This window comes from Spermophilus citellus (genome assembly GCF_964194105.1).
Source record: "Spermophilus citellus genome assembly, chromosome: 1".
NCBI lineage: Eukaryota > Metazoa > Chordata > Mammalia > Rodentia > Sciuridae > Spermophilus > Spermophilus citellus.
This window is the reverse complement of record NC_138182.1, coordinates 141,165,919-141,192,749: the sequence shown is the minus strand read 5'-3', so window position 1 is coordinate 141,192,749 and position 26,831 is coordinate 141,165,919. Positions and strand designations below refer to the sequence as shown.

At 44.2% G+C, this 26,831-nt stretch overlaps 1 protein-coding gene across 2 annotated transcripts in view; it reads right to left on the bottom strand.

Moving 5' to 3' along the window:
- GLRA1 (glycine receptor alpha 1) overlaps window positions 1-26,831 on the bottom strand; it is a gene marked incomplete at both ends in the record, with an annotated part of 79,208 nt that overhangs the window by 27,531 nt on the left and 24,846 nt on the right. For both annotated transcript variants that reach the window (XM_081279900.1, XM_081279901.1), the window contains 2 exons: window positions 9,971-10,038; window positions 15,719-15,846. In XM_081279900.1, coding sequence (XP_081136026.1) covers window positions 9,971-10,038; window positions 15,719-15,846 — 196 coding nt within the window. The remainder of the gene's footprint in view (window positions 1-9,970; window positions 10,039-15,718; window positions 15,847-26,831) is intronic.

Sequence of the window (26,831 nt, the reverse complement as noted above, 5' to 3'; positions counted from 1 at the left end):
ATAATGGAGTTCTACTCAGCCAGAAAAAAGAATGAAATTATCGCATTTGTTGGTAAATAGATGAAAATGGAGAATATCAAGCAAAGTGAAAAAAGCCAAACTCAGAAATTCATATGCAGAAGCTAGAGTACAATGTAAGAGGAAGGGAAGGATAGGATAATATAAAGAACCAATCAAATACAAATTAATAGATGAGTGAAAGGAAGTGGAGTAAAGGAAGGAGAATGGGAAGGGAAGGTAGGACAGGAGGGAAAATGGAGGGGTGGTCATGAACTGAAATCAATTTCCATGCACGTATGAGTCTCTCAGGATGAACCCAATTACTATGTATAGCTATAAAGCTCTAATAGAAAAAGTAATGCTTTGCACAATTTACAATAGCTAAATTGTGGAACCAATCTAGACGCCCTTCAGTAGATGAATGAATAGGGAAACTGTGGCATACATACACAATGGAATATTACTCAGCATTAAAAGAAATAAAATCATGGCATTTGCCAGTAAATGGATGGAGTTAGAGAATATGATGCTAAGTGAAGTAAGCCAATCCCCAAAAAACAAATGTCAAATGTTTTCTCTGATATGTGGATTCTGATCCATAATGGGGATTGAGGGGTGGGAGCATGGGAAGAATGGAGGAACTTTGGATAGGGCAAAAGGGAGGGAAAGGGAGGGAGGGGACATGGGGGTAGAAAAGTCAGACATCATTACCCTAGGTACTTGTAGGAAGACACAAATTGTGTGACTCTACATTGTGTACAACCAGAGACATGAAAAATTATGCTCTTTGTGTGTACTATGAATTGAATTGCATTCTACTAACACTCATAATAAACAGAATAAATAAATAAATAGATTAATTCAATATACCAGAATAAGGATGATGATGCCATCCCTTTGCTCTGCTCTGACCACTCCCGGGTGTCATGGATACAATCTAACGAGAGGGCCCCATATGCATGGTGAAGCGATTGACATCTAGAGAGAATGGTTGAAGAGGCCAGGCTTGGGAGGTGTCCAGAGAGCCAAGTTCATTTACTTAAAGGGTCGTCAGGTAAATAGATTGTTTCTGTGTAGCGCCGGGGTCAGGACTCAAACCACTGGTAAGTAGAGATTTGAGAGTTGTCCAAAGATGAAAGGGCTGCTGTGTGAGGTAGTAGAGTCTCTATCACTGGCGCTATGCAAGCAGGAACTACTTGGCCACGATGTTTGTGGCAGGGATTCCACCAACAGATGAAGGTCAGACTAGAGAATGTCCAAGGTTAATTCTTTTCACAAACACTGATTAGCTCCTATGATTCAAGCCATGTGTTGGGCCCTGGAAATGTAGAGCTGATTAAGAGGAGAGACAAGGTCCCTGCTCTTGGTTAAAAAAAAGTAAACGAGTCAATGGATGGACAAATAAGAAGCTTCAAAATTTTAGGTATTGCTCTGAGGATAGAGAACATGGTGGTGTGATAGAGAGTAGCTAGGAAGGGGAGCAATTTTTTAGGCAAGAGGGTTGGGATACCTGAGCTGAGAGCTAAAGGATGAGAAGGAGCCAATCCTGCAGAGATCTTTCTGGGTAGAGGGAACAGAATAAGTAAGAGAATTAGGAGGCAGGAGAATTCTGTGATCTGACCTGGGGTTTCAGATGAACCCCCAAGTAACAGTCGGAACTGGAAGGGGACAGGAGGAGCAGACGGAGGGAAGTCAGGTGACTGTTTTTGTCAAGCAAGAGAGAGAGATGATGTCAGTTTTAACCAGAGTTGACAGCAGCAAAGATGGAAAACAACAGATGGATTCCAAGGATTCACAATATCTCTTTCGCTCAACCTGGTTGGATGGCAATGGGCAGTGAATGCTTCCTAATCAAGTGTTAATATTTGTGGTTGGGCCCAAGGGGTTTAGTCTCCTTGTGAGGAAGCCTTTTCCTATATCTTTTTTCCCCCTGTTTTTCCTATATCTTGAGGTCTTGTTTGCAAATACCCAAAGGGATGGATGGGCAGAGTCTTGCCGAACCATTTATATTCTGTTCACTCTGATGGAACTTTTCCCGTTCCTCATAAATAAATGTTCTGATAGAATTAAATAAATACCATTTAGTATTTTATTGGAAAAACCCTGGGGCTGAAGACTAGGATGAGGTCATGTCATCACGTGGCTCTGCCATCTCATCTCATCTCTTTACCTTTTGCGGTACTGGGGTGGGAACCCAGGGCCTTGCACGTGAGAGGCATGTGCTCTACCCTGGCGCTACACCCCCAGCGGTCACCTCCCTCTTGCCTCATGCTTAGCAATGGTCCAGGCCAAGGACAGGCCTCCAGGAATCAGGGGGCCTGGAGATCAGAACTGCCTTTTATAATCTTCCCATGTTTTTTTTCCCTTATGTTTTTATCCTTTTCGTGTTTTCATCAGCTGGAAAAACTTGGGTGTATCAAGACTCTCTGAGCCCCATTTTCCTCATCTATAAAATGAGACTGTTGTACTATATGACCTAATTACCATAATTCATTAACCACAATTATCTGGCTTTCAGAAAAGTATTCAATACATGACAAACACCAATACAAAACCTCACACTCCATTCATGCAGAGCTTTTAGAAAGACCTTATCTGTATGCCGTCTTTGTATTCGTTTGCCTTTTGCTTTCTTTATGCCTCTGAAATCACTTTCCCTAATTTCGTACATGTTCCCTCCTCCTATGTCCCTCTGACAAACCTACGGATGCTGTTCTCTTTTCCTCTATGATTCTATTTATTTTATTCATCCATTCGGTGCTGGGGATCAAACTGAGGACCTCACCCATGCTAGACAAGTGCTCTACCACTAAGCTACATCCCCAGCCCTTATGCTGTAGTCTTACTGGACCTTCCTCCTTTTTTGGCACTACTGAGCACAGACCCATTTTTTCAAAGCCCTCATCCTTTGAGTCGTCCCCTGAAACTGTTCTCTCTTGGAAGATTTTAACCTGGAGAATAGCACGATCCTCCGGTAGCAAAATTACTCCAAATCACAGAGCAGCACTTTTCACAGTGCTTGGCACATGACATGCATTCAGTAAGTACTAGCTTGGGGTACTTTTGGTTATTAGTATTCTCTGTGTTCTATAACACCCTGTGCATACCTCTGTAATCTCACTCATCAGACTCTACTATTATCTTTGGTTTCTTTGCCCAATAGATTCCTTGAAAACGGAGACTTACTATTCCCTGATGCCTTGTTCCTGTTTATTTCTAAAAACTTGGGAGGAGTATACTCTTCAGGCAGGGCCATGTGTCTTTATTTCAGTGGTAAAATGGGAGCAGATGTGGCCGATGTCACTTTTAGGTAAAAAGCATTTACTTGTCTCTTGTTATGGATTGAATGTTTGTGTCTCTCCAAAATTTATAAGAGGATTTTCTGACACCCAGTGGGAATGTATTGGAGAGTCTTTTAGGAAGTGAAGTGAGGTCATAATGGTGAGGCCCTAATCTGATAGGATTAGTGTGCTTAGAAGGAGATGAAGGGGTGTGTGTGTGTGTGTGTGTGTGTGTGTGTGTTGGTCTGTCTGTCTTTCTCTGCATGCAGAGAGAAGCAGCCCTGCAAGGACATAGTGAGAAGAGAGCTGTCTACAAGCCAGGAAGAGAGGGCCTCACCAGAAACCAACCTTGATGGCACCGGGATCTTGGACTTGTAGCCTCCAGAATGGTGACAAAGTAAATTTCTATTGTTTGGCATTTTGTTACGGTGGCCCAAGCAGACTAATGCACCCGTGCATCCTGCCTTTAATGGAAAATGTGAACTTGTGAGTTGATGTGGAAACGCAGCGCCGAGCCACTGCCCCGAGACAGTAGCCCTGGAGAGTCCTCTAGATCTGCAGCAGGCTTTGTAGAAGGGGTGAATCTTTGTTGTTTTAAAGCACTGAGATTGGGGAGTTTGTTTCTGTGAAAATGCTTAGCTTAAAGACCGAATTGGAACTCCATCCCTAGAGCCTCAACCACACTGAGCACATATAGGACCTTCATAAATAGGGTGAAAAGAGCCCCGGATTGAAGAGAGAATAGCAAACAGATACAACCAACCAACCAGAAAGGCATTTCCCCATGTGTATGGGTTGGAGCCCTTGTGTGATTAGTTCCGCGGATAATAATGTTCTACATCTCTGTAGCAGTCACCGAATGCTTACATCCCCATTGTTCTGGGTAATCTACGCACCATTGTTGGAACAGGGTGCCTGGGGGACCCGAGCCTCATAGGTGGCGGCAGGGCTACAACTCAAACCCTGGTGCCGGGGGTTTGGATCACTGTCTCCCAGGGCGCACACGACGGCGCCTTCTTAAGCACACGTGTTCAGAGAAGCTGGCTTCTAGCTCTAGATCAGGACCCCTTTCTTCCACTCTCTTATGTATTCCTGCATGTACTTTTATCTACTTTATTTTTTTTTATTTTTATTTTTTTAAATTATTTTATTGTTGGTTGTTCAAAACATTACATAGTTCTTAATATATCATATTTCACAGTTTGATTCAAGTGGGTTATGAACTCCCATTTTTACCCCGTATACAGATTGCTGTGTCACATCAGTTACATTTCCATTGATTTACAAATTGCCTTTCTAGTGACTGATGTATTCTGCTGTCTATCCCATTCTCCACTGTCCCCCCTCCCCTCCCCTCCCCTCCCCTTCTCTCTCTCCATCCCCTCTACTATAAATCGTTTCTTTCTACTTTATATTTAAAAAAAAATTTTTTAGTTGTTGATAGACCTTTATTTTATTTATTTATATGCAGTGCTGAGAATGTCTCTCACATGTGCCAGGCAAGTGCACAACCCTGAGCCACAGACCCTGCCCATGGACTTTTACCTTCCTATAGGGCAGATTCAAAAAGAGCCCTGGGAAGGTCAGATGAAGGACAGGCCAAGTCAGGCTTCCCCGGGATGGGAATGGACCGAGGCCCCGTGGCTTTGCTGGCTGCCTCTCTCTGCTCTCAGGTCTGCTAGCTCCAGTGAATAGAGCCAAGCCCCGGGAGGCAGACACTTAAGCCTGGGGACTCCAGCTGTCTCCGGAGCTGTTCTGCATCCTGCTGCTCCTGGGAAGCAAACCCAGTCTGGAAAGTTTCTGACACTGGGACTATGTCCATGTGCACAGCCAGCTCCGTGTGGGTGGAGAGCCAGAACCCAGGGCTGACCGCGGCACCTATTAGCTCTGGGTTCACGGGCAAGTTCAATCCTCTCTCCAGCCGCCTGTTTCTGTGTCTGTTCAAAGGAGCACCCTTTCGCTTCTAATTCCCTATAATCGAAGGAGACAAGCAATGGCTGGGAAATCCCAAACATCCAGGAATCAGATATTTCTATTTGGCTTAGGAAACCATGTGCTGGGGTCAGAGAGCTCTGATTTCAGGTTCTACCTCTCCTATTCATTAGCTATGTATCTTTGGGTAAAAAAACCTAACCTTTCTGATCCTCAGTTTTCTCACTTATAAACTGGGTATATAACCTTCCCTACTTTCTGGGGGTTATTGTGAGGCTGAAATGAGGTGATATACACAGAATTGCTTCACACACTGCCTGACACAGGGTAGCATCTGAAATGTTCTTTGAGAACAAGCTGTTGTTCGTGTTGTTATATGAATACAGGTGCAGCATTGCTCCCCAAGCACACTTTGAGTGACAGGTGAAAGGCCCCAGTGGGAAAGTGGTCCAAAGGGGGTTGGTAGGGTCTTGGGGAGAAAGAAGATGAAGGGAGGAAAAACCTAGAGAGCATGGGGCCTGGCTTTCTGTCCCCCTGTTTCATGCCATGTGACCTTGCTCAAGGGACTATATCACACTAGCCATCAGATTCTCTCTGTAAAACTGGGTTAGACAGTTTCTAAAGCCTCCCCCCCCAGGCTTGAGATTCTAGTTTTTTTTTTTTCTTCTAAATTATCTGCAAAGAAAATTCAACACATACAGATAATTAAGAAGCTAATGAAAAAATTCACAATATCACCAAAGGTGCAAGCTGGAAATGGCGCCCCTGCCCTGCCTTGGATTACCTTAATAAATAGGAGGGAGCAACGTGAACCGTGAACCTCTCCTTAGGAAGCGCTCACTGCCCAGCCTTCATTTCCTCTCTAAAGATGATTAATCTTCACCAAAGGGGCCATCTCCTCTGGGCTTCTTTTATTGGTCATCTCCATTATCAGTTGGTGTGTGAGTCGGCATAATCTGGGGTTAGATTTCTTTTTTATTTTTCTTTTTTATTCTTTTTTTTCTTGGCGGGGTGGGGGATAGTACTGGGGATAGAAGCCAAGGGTGTTCTACCACCGAGCTACACTCCCCAGCCCTTTGTATTTCATTTTGAGACAGAGTCTTGTTAAGTTGCTGAGGCTGGCCTCCAATTTGTGATCCTCCTGCCTCAGTCTCCTGAGTAGCTGGGATTACAGGTGTGTGTCACTGTACCCACTATGGATTTCCACTTTTGAGAACCCTTTGGTTTTTGCTTCTCTGTGATTTGTAGGTCTCTGGCCCCTGGGTCCTTGAGCTCTTCGCTGTTATGGCAGTGTGGTAGAGAACACTTATCTATGGGTTCTGAACATCAGGGCTCATTCTTTCTTGGTCTCTAACTGCCTGTGTGATGTAATTTCTCCATGTTGGCTTCCTCAGCTGTAAAATGGGGTGTAAGCCAGGTCCACTTCACAGAGTGGTGGGAAGACCCAGCATTTGGTGAAGGAATCAAGTGAGCAGGTGAATGTGAAAACGTGCTGATGAAGGCAGGTGACGTTTAGTAACAACGGCCAACTTGCATTGCCTGTGTGCTTCGAGTCAGGCCCTGTGCTTAGCACTTTTCACATTGTCTCTTCTGACAACAGGTCATGAGATGAGGCCATCTGTATTTCCATCTTACAGTTGAGGAAGCTGACTTAGGTGGCCTTGCCCAAGGTCACAGTGCTGAGTCTCAGATTTTGTCTGGGTTTTGAAGACAGTGCCTTGATCACTGTGCTATACTGTCTCTCTAGAAAGCAAAAAGTGGCAAGAGGGAGGGGGTAGAAGACATGGGGGTAGGGAAGGGAGAAACCAAAGCTCAGAGAAGTCTAGGGATTGTTCAAGATCACACAACTAATTAGTGTAAGTGTTGGGGCTTCAGTGTCCAGAATCTCCACCACCATCATCATCATCGTCTTTGACATCGTCATTATCTTTAGCCAAAATATTTAGTAACATTCATAAAGCATTTACTGAGATGAATACTTTCCTGCATATGGTACACGAAATAACCTGATGAGGTCGGAGTGATAATCACCCCTGGGGTTTTACAGATGAGGAACTTGAGGCTTAAAGACATGAAGCAAATAAACTCCTTGCAGATGGAGAGTGAATCCAAATTCAGGTCTGTGACTCTACAGCAGGGGCTTTTAATCTCCACCCAGACAGAATAAGGATATGCTCTTATTCTTTTAGGAATCTGTAATAAGGAGATAAATCTGTTGGGTCATAAAAGGAAACCAGTGTGAGTAGGGGTGGGAGGGTGGCGTGTAGATACCTGCCCTGACCTCAAAGAGCCAGGCCCCTTACATAACCAGGCGGTCCAGACTGTGACTTGATTTGCTAACCATCTACCATGGAGGAAGAAGAGTGCAAAGGTAATGGGTAGTGCAGGCGCCAACATGTTTCTGATTTGGGAGGAGAGGAAGGGAAGCAGAGGGTTCCTTCACAATTTTTGTGAGACAGTCTTTCAAGGGGTAGAAAAACTAGGCTCTTTGGCCTGGACACCTGGTGAAAAGCAGCCACGGTTATTCCTAGTTCACAGCTGCCCTTCGTGTACTGGGTCTTCTTGATCGTATCCAGACAAGTCTCCTTGCAAAAGAATAAACTTTGGGGACATTTGCTCCATGACCTACAGAGCCTAGTGATTTTTGCCAGTCTTCGACTAAAAATTTAAATCTAATCTTCATAAACGTTTTTAGGAGTGAATAATGGTTCGAACTCACAAACAATATATCCTATTTGCTTTATTTATTTAAAAATTATTAAGTGCCTACTATTGAACCCTAGCTAGATGCTGAGGTGGCTCCAGGAAATGGATAGATTCCAGCCTGCAAAGAACTTATGTTATAGTCATAGGAGGGACAAAGAATACAGATGGGTACAGTGGCAAGTGCCGTTGAGGGAGTAGTAAAATGTGTCTTGACATAACCCATGGCTTCTAAACCCACACACGCATGCACACATATGTTGGAGAGGGAATGCGTCCTGTGGAGGGACTTCTAAGCACCGTCTTGAAGGAGAATAGGAGTTGGCGAGGGAAAGAGGCTGAAGCAGGTGCTTTAGGCAGAGGCCTCAGGACATCAATCAAAGCCTGTGAACCCGAGAGAAGCCGTCTGTGTGGCGAACGCTGAGCAATGGGCATAACTAGCGTGCGGTGGGCGAGAGAAGAGATGAAGCGGATCAGGATCACAAAGGGCCTTAAAGGCTTGGCAAGGAATTTGGGTTTAGAGCAGAAGCGGGTGGGCAGCCACCAGGAAGGCTTAAGCAAGGGAGTGGGTGGCTAGATTCGTGTCTGAGAAATGCTGCTTTGTGGGATCGACTGGAGTGGGGCAAGAAGGCTTTGTAGGAATATGCGCAAGCCATGATGGCCACTTGAACTGGAGAAGGGGCAGGTGGGTGGAGAAATGGATGATTTGAGAGCTGGGGCAGCGGTATACTGCCGGGTTTCTGTTCTCGCGACTAATAGGCTCAGGGGTCACTCCAGTTGAATTGGGCTAACTGGGCTGCACAAAATAACCACACAAGAGACACAAATACCTTTTTCTTTGGGGTCACTCTGACGGCTCCTCTGACCTTAAGGGTCCGCAGAAAGAGAGAGAGAACGAGAGCACTCGCTGACTCCTTTTATTGAGAAGCTATTCAAATGAGGCAAGGGGTCAGGTTTCAGGGGGCTGAGTATCTTCATGATGTCCACTGTCAGCAGGTTGACTGACACCTGGGTAGGCCACGCCCAAGGGCACAGTAAGAGAAGGGGACACACACAAGGCACTTCCATGGAAGATTCTATCCTAAACAGGGCAAGGGGTTATATTACAAAGGAACAGGTGAGCGTAGCTCCACCCAAGGGCTGTAGCAAGACACACCCATGCATGAGACCCTCGAACCCAAGAAGGGTGGGGAATGCTCTGCCACATTTCTGCGACTGAGCGCCTCAGCACCCAGCCAAAGAGTGTGACTCAGTCAAGTGCAAGGTTGGTCTCCCACAGTATACATGGCATTTGGCTTCACTGGCTGCCTGTCTCTCTGCTCAGAGGGTTGATTTTTGGTTGCTCTGATTATTTTTTCACATTCTAGATCATTCTGTTCACATGAGTACAACTGATTTATTTTTTGTTTGTTTCCAAAGGTTGAGAAAAACATTAGTCATTCAAATATATCTGTGATCATTAATGTAATATTCACTCCTTGTAGAGATTTGAAAAATACAGCAATACTGAAATAATAAAATAAAAATTATCTGTAAGTCAGTGATTCGGAGACAATTGCTATTAACACCAATTTTTGCTTTATGGTCTTTTTTTTCTCGTATAATTGATCTATTTTAAGCTTTTATTGCAGAAAAATTTTAAATACATTAACAAATCACGCAGTTAACCCAACATATCATTTCAGCTTCTAGAACCAGAAGTCTTCTGCCATTCTGCAGTCAAATTTTAAACATATGACCAGGTTTTCACATTTTCTTGTAATCTAAAAATTTAGCTTGTTGAATAGTTTAGTTTTTTGTAATCCTGGATATTTGGCAAGTGTTAGCCCTGTTATTATCATTATTATTTTTTTATCCATTTTCATATGTTATGTATATACCCACAGCTTTGAATAGTACAGTAAAAACACTGGAGCCCTGTGGTTTACCACTGAGACCTGACAATAAAACACTGAGTCTCTACCTCCTTGGGGAAGATCAATACAGAGGATAACTATTTCCAGGAGAGACATATCCCCAGCGGGAAGGAGCAGCTTGTATTTTGACTCACTCACCATGGTCGTCTCAGCAATGGATCCGAAACTGTTGATGAAAATGTTGCAGCTCACGTTCACAGGAGGACCTGCCAATCAAGAGAGATTCCTGCTTAGCCTCGGGCCATGGAGAAATCCACAGTATAGGACCTATTCCAGGACACTGACTTCAGGGACGGGTCCCCTTGATGGAAGACCTCCTTACTTGCCTGCTACCCCACCCTGAAGCACGGGAGGGGTGGGGGGGGCTCCATTTAACATCTCTATGCCAGACTTCCTTGTCCCCAGGTGAGCAGCAGGTATAGAACACCAGAGGCTGAGCTGAGATGTGCTTTCATTAACACAGGATGATTCATCATGCTGCCATATGGTTGAAATCCCTTCCCCAAACCCCACTGGCTGTCTCCTAATTTATGTCTGAAATGTATTTATGGCTCCAACATTTGGAGGCCATCTTGGGAATCGCAAGGAACAGCAAGTTTCTTGCCTTGAACTTATGAACTAAGAATGATTGCCTGAAAGGGCGATGATAGGAATTACCAGTGGAGAATCCAGAGGGAATCTCAAGGAAAGTCCACATATTTGTTAAACATTTTCAAGGCAAGTTTTTTTTTAAATTTAATTTAAATTTTTTTTAATCTTACAGCCAAAGATAGGAAAGAAGTGGAGGAATATTTACTGCATTGGTATCTACTTGTTGGAGAGCATTCTGTCTAGCTGGAGCCCAATTTATTTCTTTTATCGTATTTATTATAGCAGTTACCACTTACCAAGCAATATAGCATTTGCTGCTGTGCTAAGTTTTACTAAAGATCATCTCATTGCATTCTCCCAACAACTTCATGAGAAGGAATGGTTATGTTAGCTGATGAGGAAACAGAGGCTCTGAGAGGTTAAATTATTTGTCCAGTGGCCACCACTGTTAATCAATGGTTGAGCCAGAGTTTGAGTTCAGATTTGCCTTCTACCAAAGGTGGTCATCATAATGTCTACACTCTAGGAGAGATTCAGGGGAAGGAAGAGGCATGCTTGAGTTACAGACAGTGGCAGAATCCAGAATTTTAATCACTGGGCTTCCACATTTGCTGACAAGAGCATCAGTGTAAAACAATAAAAGAGGAATGCAAGACCTTGGGTATGGGTGATAAAAACAGCAGGAGTCGGGCTGGAGTTTGTAGCTAGAGAGCTTGCCTAGCATGTGTGAGGCACTGTGTTCTTGATGCTCAGCACTGCATGTAAATAAGTAAAATAAAGGTACATCAACAACTAAAAAAAAAAAAAATTAAACAAAACAAAGCAGCAGGAGTCTAGGTGAGAAAGGTTCTGAAAATTGAGACAGAGAAGACTTTGTAACAGTGATGACCTTGAGCTGAACTTGAGGGTGGTTAGAGCTTCAATAATAGGTCATAATCCTTCACAGGATGATTGTAATTTGCAGTTTTTGAAAATTTTTTAAAGTCCAATTTCATGTTGATCCCCATGAGGGACTGAGGTAGGCAGAAAAGAATCATTGTCCCCACTTCATTGATGAGCACAGAGTTTTAATAATGGCCTTAGTCTCATTTAGCTAAAAAGTAGTGGGGGTGAAACTTTGGACTTGAACCAAAGTTTGCTGAGAGTGGAAAGAAGGAAGTAAATCTCTGTCTGTCCTCTGGTATCCAATCCATTCTGATCTTCTTTAAAAGGTGCCCCAATTATTGTACCCAGACTTAGCCAAGATCTCCTTCTGTTCTGAGACCTTGGTGCATAGGAGGAGACTTAGGCTTGGGTTAGAATCCGGGTTCTCCCTCTGCAGGAGTGTCAGGACCTATGGAATTTAGGCATGACTCCAAGCACTCATCGGCTGTTTGACCTCAGGAGTGCCCCTCCCATTTGACAGGCCTCAGTTTCCCTATCCATCTGGAGAGAGAGTAGCTCTTGAACTAGGTAGCCATTCTCAGCCCCAGAGGGTTGGGATTATTTTAGGGAAGCTCTCCACTAAAAATTGCTCTGCTTCAAGATCCTTTTGAATTTCAGAGTTACAAAGTTTCAGGGCTGGAAGATTTCTTACAGGTTACCTCATCCTTGGCTTTTAAAACAAATGTGCAGACCAGACTCTAATGGGCAGTAGAATTACCCAGGAAACTTGTTATATTGCAGAATCCCTGGCCCAACCCCACACTTGGTGATGCCAAATCTCTGGAGATGGGCTCTGAGGCTATTGTTCAATGAGTTTCCTGGGTGATGCTCATGCATAGCCAGGTTTGGGGACCAAGGCAATTCAGCAGCTCTCCTTTCAAGACTGATACCTACGCACCCCCAGTAGGGGGACGCTCATCCTGTCTTGAGCCCTTTTCCTAGCTGGATAGCTCTCTGTGTTATTTTTCTCCCCCTTCGTTGAGTGGAAATGTGCCTCATTGTTACTTCCACGTAAACAAAAGCTTGTTCTTTTTTTTTTTCTTCTCTCCCTTGTTTAGCCTCAGACTTCGGTTTTTCTTTTCATTTAGCCTCATACCATTAAGATGCCCCAAAGAGTTACTGCCCATGGCTAGAAATGACATGCAGGGTTCCCACCCAGGCCCTGCAATTGTCTGGTACTGTGAAGCCCATATAAATTAGATCCTGATTTATGTGTGCGAGAGGGCGCCTGCCAAAAGGACCCCATGGGGAGGTGCGGTTCATTGACATAAATCTGAAATTAAATTATCTCAAGAAAATTGCAATCAGGCTGCCTTTGGCAGCAGGATAATGTATATATTTCATTAAATATTAAAGTTTAATTTTGCTTTTGTGTGAGTGTTTGCATCGGGCTGTGCCCCTAATCCTGGGAGCCATCGTAATCCACGAATTCTTAGAAAAAGAGGCAGAACATCAGAGCTGGAAAGGCCTAGTCCTACTGGCTAATTTTACAGATGCTGAAAAACAGAGGCCCAGATACAGTGAATGATTGATTCAGGGTCACACTCATCATGTACATGGGGGAGGATTACAGTCCAGTTCTAGTGCTTTACAGCTGCAGTATAATTTGCATTACTGTTGGGCTCTGTGGACCATGCCTGTGGTTCCTGGCCACCCCTAGCTTTAAGAGCTGGGAAATTTCTGATGCCTTAAGGAAGCTGCTGAGTGATTAATCATTCTGTGGAGTTAAAAAAAAAAAATGCTGGCTTCTCCCTATGTGTTGAGATCGTTGGGGGCCTGACCTACGTGCCCTTTTCAGGAGCCCTTTGGGGAACCTTTTTTGGGCCTAAGTGGAAATGCAAAGGAGATTGTGGGGCTCAGGGGTGGGATATCGCTTCTTACCAGCTTTTTAAACTCTCACCACAGAGAAAGTAGCAAACCTGTCCTTCAGTTCCTAATGTGACGCTCCAGAGTGGGAAGGGGAAGGGGCCTGATTCAGTGGTCTGGATGAAATAAAATGTTATTTCTTTTCTTTTTCCTGTGGTACTGGGGATTGAACCCAGGGCCTTGTACATGCGAGGCAAGCACTCTACCAACTGAGCTATATCCCCAGCCATAAAATTTTTATTTCTTAAAACGATTCCCACTAAGTAAGTAAGTAAATAAATAAATGAGTAAACAAGCATGGGATAAAGAAGGGAATCATAGTAGCTGGATTAAGATCCCTGGTCTTGACAGCATGGATTGGGAAAGTCATTTTACAGCTCTAAGCCTTCACCTCGCCTATGTGTTGACTCATTGGGTCACTCACTCATTTATGGAGGGTTTATTGAGGGCCTTTCCTGTGCTGGGATAAGTGACCCACCCTGGGCACACCCACTTGGAACAAATGAAGGAATCTTCGTCAGGAGAGCAAGACCGTGACCCCAGAGGATGAAGTTCTGAGAGAGTCCACCAGGGGGCGTGATGGACTGGAATTCCTAAGAAACCTCTAGTGGTAAAGGATGGGACCTGGTGGGGAGGCTTATAACCCATTCCCCGTGGGTTGGGTTTAGTCAATGATGTTTTTAAAGGTGGTGACTTAATTGTTAACTTAGAGAATATTGGAAAAACCCTAGATTTAAGTCCTATGTCAAGGCCTGGCATCCCAGGGCCCACATTCCTTCCTGCCAGGAGCCACAGGCAGGAGTTAAAGAGAGGCCACCCTTCGATAAGATTACGTCTTCTGATTTTTTTTCCCTCCTCATCCTGTTTCATTCATGAGAAATTCTTGCCTGGCCCATCAGAGTATTTGAGATTGTGACCCTGGTGAAGGAACTGGGTCAACGGACTGGGTCAACTATTCTGTGCCTGCAACCTCAGGCCTGACTCACCCGTCTTGCTAATGATGATGGAAAATATGGCCTCAGAGGCAAGGGGCAGGGGCAGGGGTAGTGTAGGAGTGTTAAGGTGAACAGGGTTGGGGGGGGGGGCAAACACAAACCTGAGTGCATCTCATGGACTGTTTTCTATTTGCAGAGACTTGTGGATAGAGCCCTCTGAGAAGGGGACTCAGAGAACAGGGGCAACCTGAGCCAATATCAAAAAGCCATTACAGCTGTCACATCCCTTGTTTGCTCTTGAACTGGAGCCCAGAGGAGCTGAGGAAGGGCATCTGGAATCAGGAGTTGGTTTGGAGGTTGACCTGCAGGTCCCTGGAGTAAGATTTTTGCAGGGGTGCTAGGAGGAAGGTCATTAAGACCCCCAGACTTGAACGAGGCAGTTTAAGGTGATTACACCTTCAAGGCCTCAGTAGACATTGAGAACTGTTCTCTTGTTATAGACATTGAGATCTCAAGGCCCTATGAGAGCTCAGAGAACCTTCTCAGATCGCCTGGACTAGAGTTTGCAATTTGACAAACCACAGGTGTATCTAGGTCACAAACATGCTTCACTTGAATTGACATGTTTTAGATGTTAGGAAGTCTCACATAGATCTTGATTTCTGGTTCTTCTCAGACTACTGGGTTCTTTAGTAACACGGGGCCAACATTCCTACAGGACCTGCAGTCTGGGACTTAGGGGAGGCCTCTCCATTCAGAGAAGACTGCACTTCATTTTGTCTATGGTCTGCACACCCCCTATTTTTTTCCGTGGGAACCTTTCAGTAGATGAATTTGAGTTGGAAGACCTTTATCCAAAGCAGATGGAAGTGGAGCTGCTTGGGAAAAGGTGAGGTGGAATTGATGATTATACCCTCTTGTTTCTCCATTTTGGGGCACCTGATGATAACCCCAAAGCTCCACAAAGCATATGTTTTAAAAGCTGCAGGTGTTGCCAATCACGTCTCCCAGAGAGGGGGAGTGGCTTATTCAAGAATAAATTTGTAGCTGGGTGCAGGGGTGCATATTTGTAATCCCAGAAGCTCTGGAGGCTGAGACAGGAGGATCGATAGTTCAAAGCCAGCCCCAGCAAAAGCGAGGTGTTAAGCAACTCAGTGAGACCCTGTCTCTAAATAAAATACAAAATAGGGCTGGGGATGTGGCTCAGTGGTTGAGTGCCCCTGAGTTCAATCCCTGGTACTCCCTCCGCCCCCAAAGAGTAAATTTGTGCCTGAGCCAAAACTAGAAACTATTTTTCCACATTCTGTGTTTATCCTCTGTCTACACCAGAGGTAGCAAATAGATATTAATGTACTTATTGACTTCTAGTAGCCAGAAGTACAGTTGAGTCAGATTCTCTGAGGCTTTGTCTGGGCTTGGTGGGAGAAGAGGCTGAGGAGACTGAATTGATGAGCAATGTCTGTCCTGGGTACAGAAAGAGTCATGGGATTTTACCATCTGCATAAATACCATGTTGTAATTTGGGAAAGCATTTTCTTATGGATCTGAAAGGAATTTTTTTCCCCTCTACCTTTAAAATTGGGCCTGATCCTGGCATCATATCCAGAAGTTCTGCCCATCAGCTTATCCAGGAAATCCGAGGGTGACATCGGCTTGGGCGCAGAGCGGGCAGCTTCAGCCTCCTTAGAAGCAGCAAGGCTAAGAAGAGCAAGAGAAAAGCAAAGGTTAACGGTGACCCTTTTTTCTGTGGTGATCAGATCCCAGCCTTGTCCGGCCCTGTGGAACCTCTGGAGTGTTCTAGCCCCAGAAACAGTCATATGGTCTCTAATGAAGGACGGCCCAGGCTAAATTGTTTACCCAACCCAAATATAAACCACTGTGGGATTCTGGCAGGCAGCCAAGTGTCTGACTGATGCTGAGAAACTACTGACTCCTGTAAGGTGTCATCTCTGGGATTTGGAGGAAATCACACTTGGCTGCTGTGTTTCCCTAGGGGGTGAGATTGAAGGGTTAACCCTTTGACAGCCTCTGCCTGGGTATCTGCCCTCTCATAGGTCCATGGAGCAGATAGCTGAACGAACCTTGGACAGGGAATTATCCAGGCTCTCTCCCCAAGGTGTCCTTTTAGAATCACTGAGTTAAAAAAAAAAAAGTTGCCAATGTCAAATGCATTTGGCAATACAAATTGAACCAGGCATCCTCACCTCAGGTCTACACAGAGCTTGTAACAAATTTATATGTGTGTGCTTCTAGGGCTACTATCTCATGCAACATGCATTTTAAAAAGTGCTTAATTGGAAAAGTTGAGACCCAGCTCACAGAAGAAACTAACGTACATTCCAGAGTAAGTCAGTGGTCTTTGTCTCAAGAGTTGGGTACTTTGAACTCAAACTCCTGGGAACACCTCACATTGTTTCTGTCCCCTCAGCAAAGCAGTTTCAGATCCTCACAGTCTGAATCGCTCATGTCTAGGAACAGTGACCTTCCACCTGACAACCTCTCAAAGGTGCACAGATTTCAACAAAAGTCAAGATCCGAGGCTCCAGGTTGAAGAACAATCGTTGGGTTGCTTGGGCCACTGAACTCTCCTAATCCTGAAATGACCCCCAGGGCAGAGCCGGAGCCAGGTGCAACCCAGAGCTCTGTGCTTGCGGGCTGATGTGTTGGAGGGAGCATGGGGAGAGAGGTGTGTCAGGGAGTTAAGTAGGACATGGAGGTCCCCAAGGATTCCTTCTCAACTTGTTATTCACACCAACTCCCTTTCTGATCTCCTCAGTTGTAAGTGTTCAAGGGGTCTGCTCTAAAGGACGACTTACACGTCTCTATCTTGACTCTGGGCTCTCCCTTGAAGGCCTCTTTCCTCAGTTGCAAAAACCTGCAGGCCCTGTGCCTCAAGTCCACCTGTGACTGCCACAGTTTCCTTCCCAAACTTGCCCTTCCAGATCCCAGTTTCCCCAGAGGACGCCAACGGTCCCTGTTCTCTAGGACTAGAAGACCCTCTCTTGTCCCCCTCTCCTGGCTCATCCCTCCTCTAGCAGGTCCCGTCAAGGCACAAGCCAGGTCACTTTGCAGCATCAGTATTTGTGCTTGTCTTACAAGAGTGGAAATCGTGGTGGTTTTATTTATTATTTGTTCTCTTAACCCCCCACGGTGTCTACCATGATGTCTCACACTTAATTGGAGCTCGGTAATTGCCCGGTGAATGAATGAATGAATAAGATGCCACTTTAATCAAATATCCTGGCTAGTAGGAAGCGTTCATAAATATTTATATATGGATTAACGATTTAAAAATAATGACACTATTTTACACAGTCATGAAAACACTGACACCATCTGGTATTCTTTTGAAGATTCAGAAGGTATTCTAGGATTAGACAATCTGAAGATACCTTATGCATACCCTGAAGAGCTAGTTTTGATGGACAGGATGAGGGAAAGGTGCATTTTTCTGTGTGTGACTATGGAGGCAGGTGAATTTCTGAGATGTAGGTTTCTAGGTGTCCTGGGTATGATGTATGTTATGTGTACAAATGGACAGACGTGCAGTATGTGTGCCAGGGTTAGAGCATGCACAGGAGTGTTTGTGGCTGTGCGGTGGATTGTTACATAAATATGTGCAAAACTATGGATACCTGTGTTTGTGATAAGGGTGGCATTTCGTATGGGCATTTTTGTGTTTGTATGTGGGGTATACGGTCTGAATATATAAAATGCCTTTGTAGATTTTGTATCTTCGGTGTGTTTGTTTTTAAATGTACTGTGAGATATAAGATAGCGCAGAAGAAGAAGAGAACAGGTGATTTGAAATCAGTTCTACCTCAGTTATTAGTTAGGTGTGTTACCTGGGGAAAGCGAAGTAACCTCTCTAAACTTCAGTTTTCTCATCTATCACATTAGCTTCATACAAGAAGTATCTGAAATAGCACTGTAAATAATATCCAGGACAGTTCTTGGAACACAGGAGGCCCTCCACACAGTCTTCTTTGTGCTGTGTGTGTGTGTGTGTGTGTAACAGTTCAGAGCCAGCCTGAGGGCTTCTACTCTCACACTGCTCCCAGGTGCACCATGGACCTGTATGGTTAAGCCCTCTCTCAGGCCCAGTGCTATCAGCACCACAGTTTCAGCCTTTCCCTATTCAGCAGGAGACTCCTGGCCACTCTGCAGCTCTGGGGAGCAAAGGAGTCCAGGCACACAGTGGGTGATGTGAGACTCTTCTGCTTCTGATTCTCCCCTAGAACCTCTTTCATAGTGGCAGTTTGATAATCAGATTCGGGGACATAGCACTCCTCCCAGCAGCTACTAGAGCACAAGCCATCTCTTGGCTCTGAGGCCTCTTTCATAAGCCTGAATCCTATTAGGCGGTACAGTGGGAGAATGGATTCGTCCCCAATTATCCCAGACCGTTTGCTATTAGCATAACGTGCCATTTAATACTGGGATCCTCCACTGCTGCCGCCGAGTCCTCTAGTTATTCTAGCTCACGCATCTGCAGCAAGGTATTTGCAGTCTGGTCACCTGGCCATTGGCTCACTGAAAATCCTGATGCTGAGGTGAACTGGAGGGGACTCTGAGAGGTTAAATAACTGGCTCGGGTCGCATGGCACTTTCTTTCTTGATTCATTTTGGTACCAGGGATTGAATCCAGGAATGCTTAACCACTGAACCACATTCCCAGACCTTTCTTATATTTTATTTTGAGACAGGATCTCACTGAGTTCTTTAGGGCCTCACTGAGTAGCTGAGGCTGGCTTTGAACTCAAGATCCTCCTGCCTCAGCCTCCCGAGCAGCTGGGATTACAGGTGTGCACCACCGCGCCCGGCCACACAGAACTTTAATGAGAGAAGGGATAAGAATTCAGATTTTCAAGAGCTGACTTATAGAAATGCTACAACATAAGGAAAGGCCTTTTGTAAATGGTGAAGACTGTAAATCAGGATAGCTACTATGATTGTTATTTGTTTTTTAATTTTCTTTTTTTCCATATGTTTATTGGTGCACTGTAGCTGTAAATAATGGTGGGATTTGGTGTGTTGTTCCGTATTCATATATGCCACAATAAGACAATATGATCTGGCCAATATCATTCCCCGATATTTCCCCTTTCTCTTTCCTCCTTCTTCCTGGATTCTTTCCTCGACTAATCTCCCTTCAATTTTCATGAGATTCCCCCCAAAACCTCTCTTTACCTTTTTCTTCTCTAGCTTCCCCATGAGAGAGAAGACATGAGACCCTCGACCTTCTGAGTTTGGCTTATTTCATTTAACAAAATGGTCTCCAGTTCCATACATTTTCCTGCAAATGACATAATTTCATTCTTGTTTTTTCATGACTGACTAAAGTTCCATTGTGTATATGTACCACCTTCTCTTTATCCATTCCTCCAAGGATCAGAGGGCTGGTTCTGTGGTTTAGCTATCGTGAATTGTGCTGCTCTAAAGATGGGTGTGCACGTTATCACTGTAGTATGGTGACTTTAATTCTTCAGGATAAATACCAAGGGATGGCATAGCTGGGTCATAGGTGGCCCTATGTCTAGCCTTTTGAGGGAATTTTATACTGATTTCCATAGTGGTTGTACTAATTTACAACTCCATCAAGATTGTAGAGTGTACCTTTTCTTCCACATTCTTTCCAGCATTCATTACTATGTTTTAAAATTTGTTCTTTTTAGTTATACATGACACCAGAATGTATTTTGACATATTATATATACATGAAGTGCAACTTCCCATTCTTGTGGTTGTACATGATGTGGAGTTACACTGGTCGGGTATTCATATATGAACATAGAAAACTTATGTCTGATTTAGTCTATTGTCTTTCCCATTTCCATCCCCCTCTCCCTTTCCCCTATTTGGCCCTGTCCAATCCAGTGAAACCCTCCCCACCACCTCCAGCCTCTTGTGGGTCAGCATCTGCATATCAGAGAGAACATTAGGCCTTTGGTTTTGGGGGATTGGCTTATTTTACTTAGCCTAATAGTCTCCAGTTCAATCCATTTACCAGCAAGCACTATAATTTCATTCTTCATCACTGAGTAGTACTCCATTGAGTATGTGTAACACATTTTCTTTATCTATTCATCTATTGAAGGGTACCTAGGTTGGTTCCGTAGTTTAGCTATTGTGAATTGAGCTGTTATAAACATTGATGTGGCCATGTCACTATAGTATGCTGAGTTTAAGCCCTTTGGGTGTATATATTGAGAAGTGGAATAACTGGGTCAAGGGTGGTTCCATTCCAAGATTCTCCATCTTTCTTTCCAGAGTTGTTGCGCCAATTTGCAATCCCACCAGAAATGTATGCGTGTACCTTTTTTCCTACATCCTCACCAACATTTATTGTTATTTGTATTCTTGATAATTGCCATTCTGACTGGAGGGAGATGAAATCTCAGTGTAGTTTTATTTTGCATTTTCTAATTGCTAGAGATGTCGAACATTTTTTTAAATATATTTGTTGATGGATCGTATTTCTTCTTCTGTGAAGTGTTCCAGCATCTATTATTGTTTGTGTTCTTGATGGCTGCCTTTCTAATTGGTGGGAGATGAAATCTCAGTGTAGTTTTGATTTGCATTTCCCTAATTGCTAAAGATGTTGAACATATTTTCATATATTTGTTGACCATTTGTATTTTTTCTTTTCAAAATCGAGGGGATTGGGATGATCTCTTAAGAGTCTGTTCAGTTCATTTTCCTATTTATTAGGTTCTAAGTTGGTTTTTTTTTAGTTCTTTGTATATTCTGAATATTAATCCTCTGTCAGAAGAATAGCTAGCAAAGGTTTTCTCCTATTCTGTAAGTTCTCTCTTCATATCCTAATTGTTTCCTTTGCTGTGCAGAAGCTTTCAACTTGATGCCATCCCATTTATTAACTCTTGGCATTATTTCCTGAGTTTTAGGAGTCCTATCGAGAAAGTCATTGTGTACACCTATATATTGGAGAGTTGACCCTATGTTTTCTTCTAGGAGTTGTATAGTTTCTGATCTAAGTCCTAGGTCTTTGATCCATTTTTAATTGACTTTTACGGAGGGTGAGAGATAAGGATCTAGTTTCATTCTTCTACATATGGATAACCAATTTTCCCACCACCATTTCTTAAAAAGGCTGTCTTTTCTTCAATGTATGTTTTTGGCACTTTTGTCACAGATCAGATAACTGTATCTGTTATTATTTGTTGTTGAAGCTTGTTAGATCCTGTTGTATCCCAGATCATCAAAACACACATCTGACTTCTAGTGATCCCGACATGCACAGCTTTGACTGACAACACTTGAAAATGGAGAAGATACAATCACCAGATACCAAAGGATCCTTTGTTAAGAGATTCACAGCAGAATTCTTTGAAATTTTGAGATTCTCTGGTCCAGACTTTCCCATGTATCATTTACCAGTGGTTTTCCGTGATCATTTTATAACTCATGTTCTGTTTGTGTACCACCTCTACTATTTACTTCACTTAAAAAAAAATTAAATGGTCTCACTTCTGTTAAATGTACACTCTTTCTTTGTAAAAAAGGAAACTACATTTTACTACTCATAAGTGGAAAACTTGTGTCACTTCCTGTAATAGAAGATAACAATAATAGCAAGTGTCATGAGAATAGGCAACAAGAGAAGCATTTAAGATGCTGGGCTGTTGCTGCCTCTTGTCAGTGTCCTGAATCTGCAGGCTGCTCAAAGGAAGATCAGCAGTGTTCGAAGGCGTTAGAGACGTACTGACACCTCACTGACACTTGTTTAGATGCAATGATGGTTAAGAGGATGGGTTCAATAATAACTCAATGTTATTTGTGTATATTCAATGATGATAAATCACCCCCACCCCATTTCTCACAGTTCTGGTTCAAAAGTTCCCCAATGTTTTCCCCTGTGAAATACAAAGGGTCTCCTTTAATGACAAAATAGCCGTTTCCCTCACTTGATAATCCTATATTTAGACAGTACAATTTGCACAGGATTATTTTAAGCCTCCCTCCACCTATAGGGCATCTGTGTTCTGTGCCTCTGTGTAGAGTAAACACGCATCAGGGGACACTGAGACACATTTGTAACTCTGTTGGTCTTAAGCATTTGCTCCTAGACTCTGAGATGCTGAGCAGAGAAGCTGGGAATGAATCTGAGAAAGCAAACACTCACTAGGATTTTCTGACCTTATGAAAGTATTTGGAAATGATACAAATTGTTTCAGGGATTACTGAACGTCATAGGTGGGTCAGGCTCAGTTTAGACAGCTTTGATTAGTAGTAATCTTTGAAGGACAGCGAGGACTTCTGGGATCAAGTTTTCTGTTCCTCACTGACGGCTTATGGTGATAGGTACATTGGGTGGACCATTAGATGGCTGTCACCTCTAGTTGGGATTTGTCACATCGAGAGTGTAGTATTTAAAGAATCATGACAAAGACCACAGAAAGGTTTAGGAACAGATTTTGACAGAGGCCATGGGCTGTCATGAAGTGGGGACTGTGTGACCTTGGGTGAGCCAATTCCCCTCTTGTCTTCCAGCTTCCCAATGTTATAAAGTGAGGGGATTGGGATGATCTCCTAAGAGTCATTTAGTTGTAAGCCAGCATTTTATGAATCTGTAATATTCTCTCTTATTGTTCATGCATCTGGTCTGAGAATCTGACTTTGCCTGAACTCCTGTGGGGAAATATGTTTATCTTGTTTCTTTCTCATCCAGTCTCAAGATCTCTCTCCAGTGAGCCAACTGATTTCTCAAGAATTTGGTGGAAGAAAGGCCAGATCGATGCTCAGATTCTCATTCTCCAGTTACAACATCAATTGGAAACAGAGAGTCAATGTGAAACTGTCAATGTGAATTTCAGATGAACTGAGGTTTGCCAAAAGAGTGGGGAGTAACGATTTTAATTCTACCATCCAGGGCATCACACCTGCCAGGACCACTCTGGCTTCGCAGGGCTGTTCCCAGATTCCACTGGCCTCGTTCACTTTGGGTAGGAAATCCTGGAGGTCAGGTAGGAAGAGGAAGGGAAGGATAGGTGAGGGGCAGAAGAGGGACGGAGAGGCTGAGGGTAACCAGAGGTGGGACTTATGGGGCTAGAGACTGAGGAGGAAAGGAGGCAGGAAGTGGGGAGGAAGAGGAGAGTGTGACCGAGGAGATGTCTGAGGCATGCGCTGTGCTGTTACTGAGGAATTGGGTGTGCCTAGAGGTTGTGCACTCAACTGCTGTGGATGGAAGGGCAGTGATGGGGGTTGGGGGTGAGTCCAAGAGGGTTTGGAGGTGCAATGGCTTTTGTGGCAAAACTTGAAGCTTGGTATGGACTTGGCTTGGAGAAAAAGGAGAGGAAGTTTGCTTTAGGTAAAAGGAGCTGCTTGTGTAAAGTCTAGAGGTGAGAGAACTTGGAAAAGTGAAAGAAGTTTGATGCATGTACAAGACATGGGGAGGTAGGGACAATGGTAATTGATGAAGATGGAGCACTAGTGTCCGCAGGAGTTGCAAGGATGGGACCCTCTGGTCTGTGTCCTTATGGTATGTCTGAAAGTTCAGGTAAGGTTATCCTTCCTCAACCCATTTATGGTAACAATACTCAATCTGATGTCTCATCTGTCATCTGGTTAAACTGAACCGTGGCCTGGCCAAGCTTGGGGAATGGGTCCTCCAAAGACACCACCCAATGGTCAGTGTCTTTGGTTTCCACGCAGCTTGTCCTCTGACTTGACCCGCTTTGCCTCGGCAGGGAGGTACTCAATGAACTGGAATTTTTCTGTGCTGAGGATGCCTGGTCAACTAGTCCAGCGTTGTTGGAGGGCCTGCTCTAGGTCACCCTGGGCATTTTATTAATACACAACTATCAAGGTGGCCGTGAAATTGAGCAGAGAGCATTGAAGTAGGAACCAGGAACCCTGGGTAGCTTTGGATGGATGTCCAACTTTCTCTGTGAACTTAGTCCCACTACTTTTCCTAGGTGGACCTCGGTTTCCTTGAGTGTAAATGGCAGTTTTTGATTAGGTCAGGCATGGCAAATAGTTTTACCTGGAGCGCTGATACCACTGGTCTTGACTGCTCAGAGAAGGATTCTGGGGCTGAACCAGAGGGAGGAATAGTGGGATAGATTATCAGTCTCTGCCAAGGCCCTGTGCTGGGGAGTAGTGGCACTTGTGGCTTCCATGGGCTCTCTTGCTCCAAAATCCTATGACTCTTTTGATTTGTTCAGCACTCCTTGTATGCATAAGCATATGAGGGTGGGTTCAGGTTAAATATGTTACTGCCTACCAGAAAAAGTGCCCCAGGTGGATGGAATTTGTCTGTCTTTTTTGGTGCCTGGCATGTAGTAGCAATCCGTAATCATTTGTTGAATAACATTTGCCCTCTAATTATTTTTTGTTCAGTGGACAGAATAGATTAGGTACTTTAGCAATCATTATAAGAGGTGGTCACCTATTTGAAGTGGAGTAACTGGACCGCTCTGGTATTTTGGAGGAGGAAGGCAGTATTTAGGAGGCAGGGGTGGGGCGGATTCATCAGAGAAACTTTGAATTTTGCTGATATTAGTTTCTGTGTAATTTTAAAAAGATCCAACATATGGCCTTGTTCAAGTTGGGCATTTGAGGGAGAAAGACTTCTCCTGCTCCATTGCAGGGGCTCTGCTTTTGGGAAAGGAATTGGAGGGTAGAGGACTAGGTGCTGTAGGCCCCTGGGGATAGGTGGAGCTAAGCCAGAGTGGCTCTCTTGGTCTTATGGAAGGAACCAGTTTCCTGTTCCTGGTTGGTACTTGCCGTGCAGCTTGGGCTGGCTGGTTACCCTTGTTCTTGCCTGAGTTTTATCATCAGATCAACATCTGGCTTCCCCCAGCCAGCTGTGCAATTCTGATTTTATTTGATTTCTGTAAGGGGCTTAGGCTGGCAGGGGCGTGCCTGACATTTTATTACTCTTACTTCTTGATCTGCTCAGCACCCCTGGGAGCACAGTGTCACAGTTCTGAGCCCCAGGTCTTAGGGAACAAGACACTCTTCTCTCCTTCTTGTTCTCCCTTCCACAGCTGAATCTCCTCCTACAAGGGGCCTTCTCTGGGTAAGGAGCATATGCACTTTAACATGATTCTCTTGTGATAGCAAAATACAATCCTGGATTCTTGGAGTTGGCAGGAACCTTGAGATTCTATCTGCTTCTGCCCCAGATTCTCTAGGGATCCCTTATGCTATCATCAATTCTAGTCTATCCCTCTAGACGAATAAGTTTTGTGATTTATTTTATGTACCCCACAAAGCAGGGCCAACAATAGAATGAGGTGCATGAGGTGCCTAGCAAAACTCCATGAAAACTCTCAGGCTTGTGCAAGTACCAACTGTGCCCTGGCAGGGACCACAGGCTGAGTGTGTCCTTAAACTTGGTGCCTCACTTGTCTTCCCTGAGTCCTGGCCTTGCTACTGCATCTTAGAGCCTCAAGCCCCACTCTTCAGGGTAGGAATTTCTTGTAGATTGTCTGAAGAGGAGACTCTACCTCTCATACAACCCATTTTATTTCCCCAAAGCTTCATTTTGGTTTTTCTTCTTTAGTGATAAGAAATAATAACAACTGAGCACCTACTATTCCTATTAGGCACTCTAAAAGACACACTCCACCCCCCCACCACCACACACACATATTGGGGGATACTGAAGATTAAACTCAGTGGCACTAGACCACTGAGTTTAATCCTCAGTATGGGTGCTGAGAATTGAACCCAGTGCCTCACACATGCTAGGCGAGCGTTTTACCACTGAGCCATAATCCTGGCTCCAGCACCTCGATTTTGCTGAGGCTGGCTTTGAACTTGGGATTCTCCTGTCTCAGCCTCCTGAGCTGCTGGGATTATAGGCATGCGCCACTGCACCTGGCTCCCACTATGTATTTTGTCTCATTTCATCCTCCAAACAGCCTGAGAAGTGGAGATGTTTGTTCCTATTTTACACATAGGAAAGTCGAGGCTTGATTGAGTGGTGATTTGACCTGCCCAGCTCTGGTCTTCCATGCTGCACTGATGCTTTCTTTCCTCTTGTCTCCTTTCCCCTTACTCCATGTGTATGTGCCAAGCCTAGACGCATGGAAGCCTTCAGTCTTTTCTGGTTCAAGGGCAACCTTCAGTTCAGTAATCTTCCTTTTCCTCAGAATCAGGGTGTCAAGCAAGGTCTTGTGTAGACAAGACCCAAAGCACGAGTCCCACAGTCTTCTTTTTGGGCTCTTTGTAGACATGGTTTTCATGAAACACAGAGCCTGGTGCATGATCATGGCTTCATAGATTTTGTTGACTAGTTGCTATGTACCTATAATTCCAGATTTAGCTGTGAAGCCATGTGGCATCTGTAATGTGTTTGGATGGAGTCAAAAAAAGCCCTGAACTCTGTTCCTGGTACCCTTCACCCCTTAGGGAAAATACTTAATGTCCTCTGGGGAAATCTAAGGTGGGAAAGTAGGGAAGAAGTCCTCTCTCTCTCTCTCTCTCTCTCTTTATTTTCCCTAAGAGAATTGAGCCTTCCTATGCAATGACTTGGGCAACTGACCTATATGTCTGTTCATAAACTCCGTGTTCCTGCCTCTAACGTCACTCCCTATAATCCTACAACAACTATGTCACTTGGCCCTGATTGCCCCTATATGTCTCATTTGGGGAAATCTTCCTGTGCCTCTGACTTTCATTGCCATTCTGTAGTCTGATCATTTGGTGAAAAAACT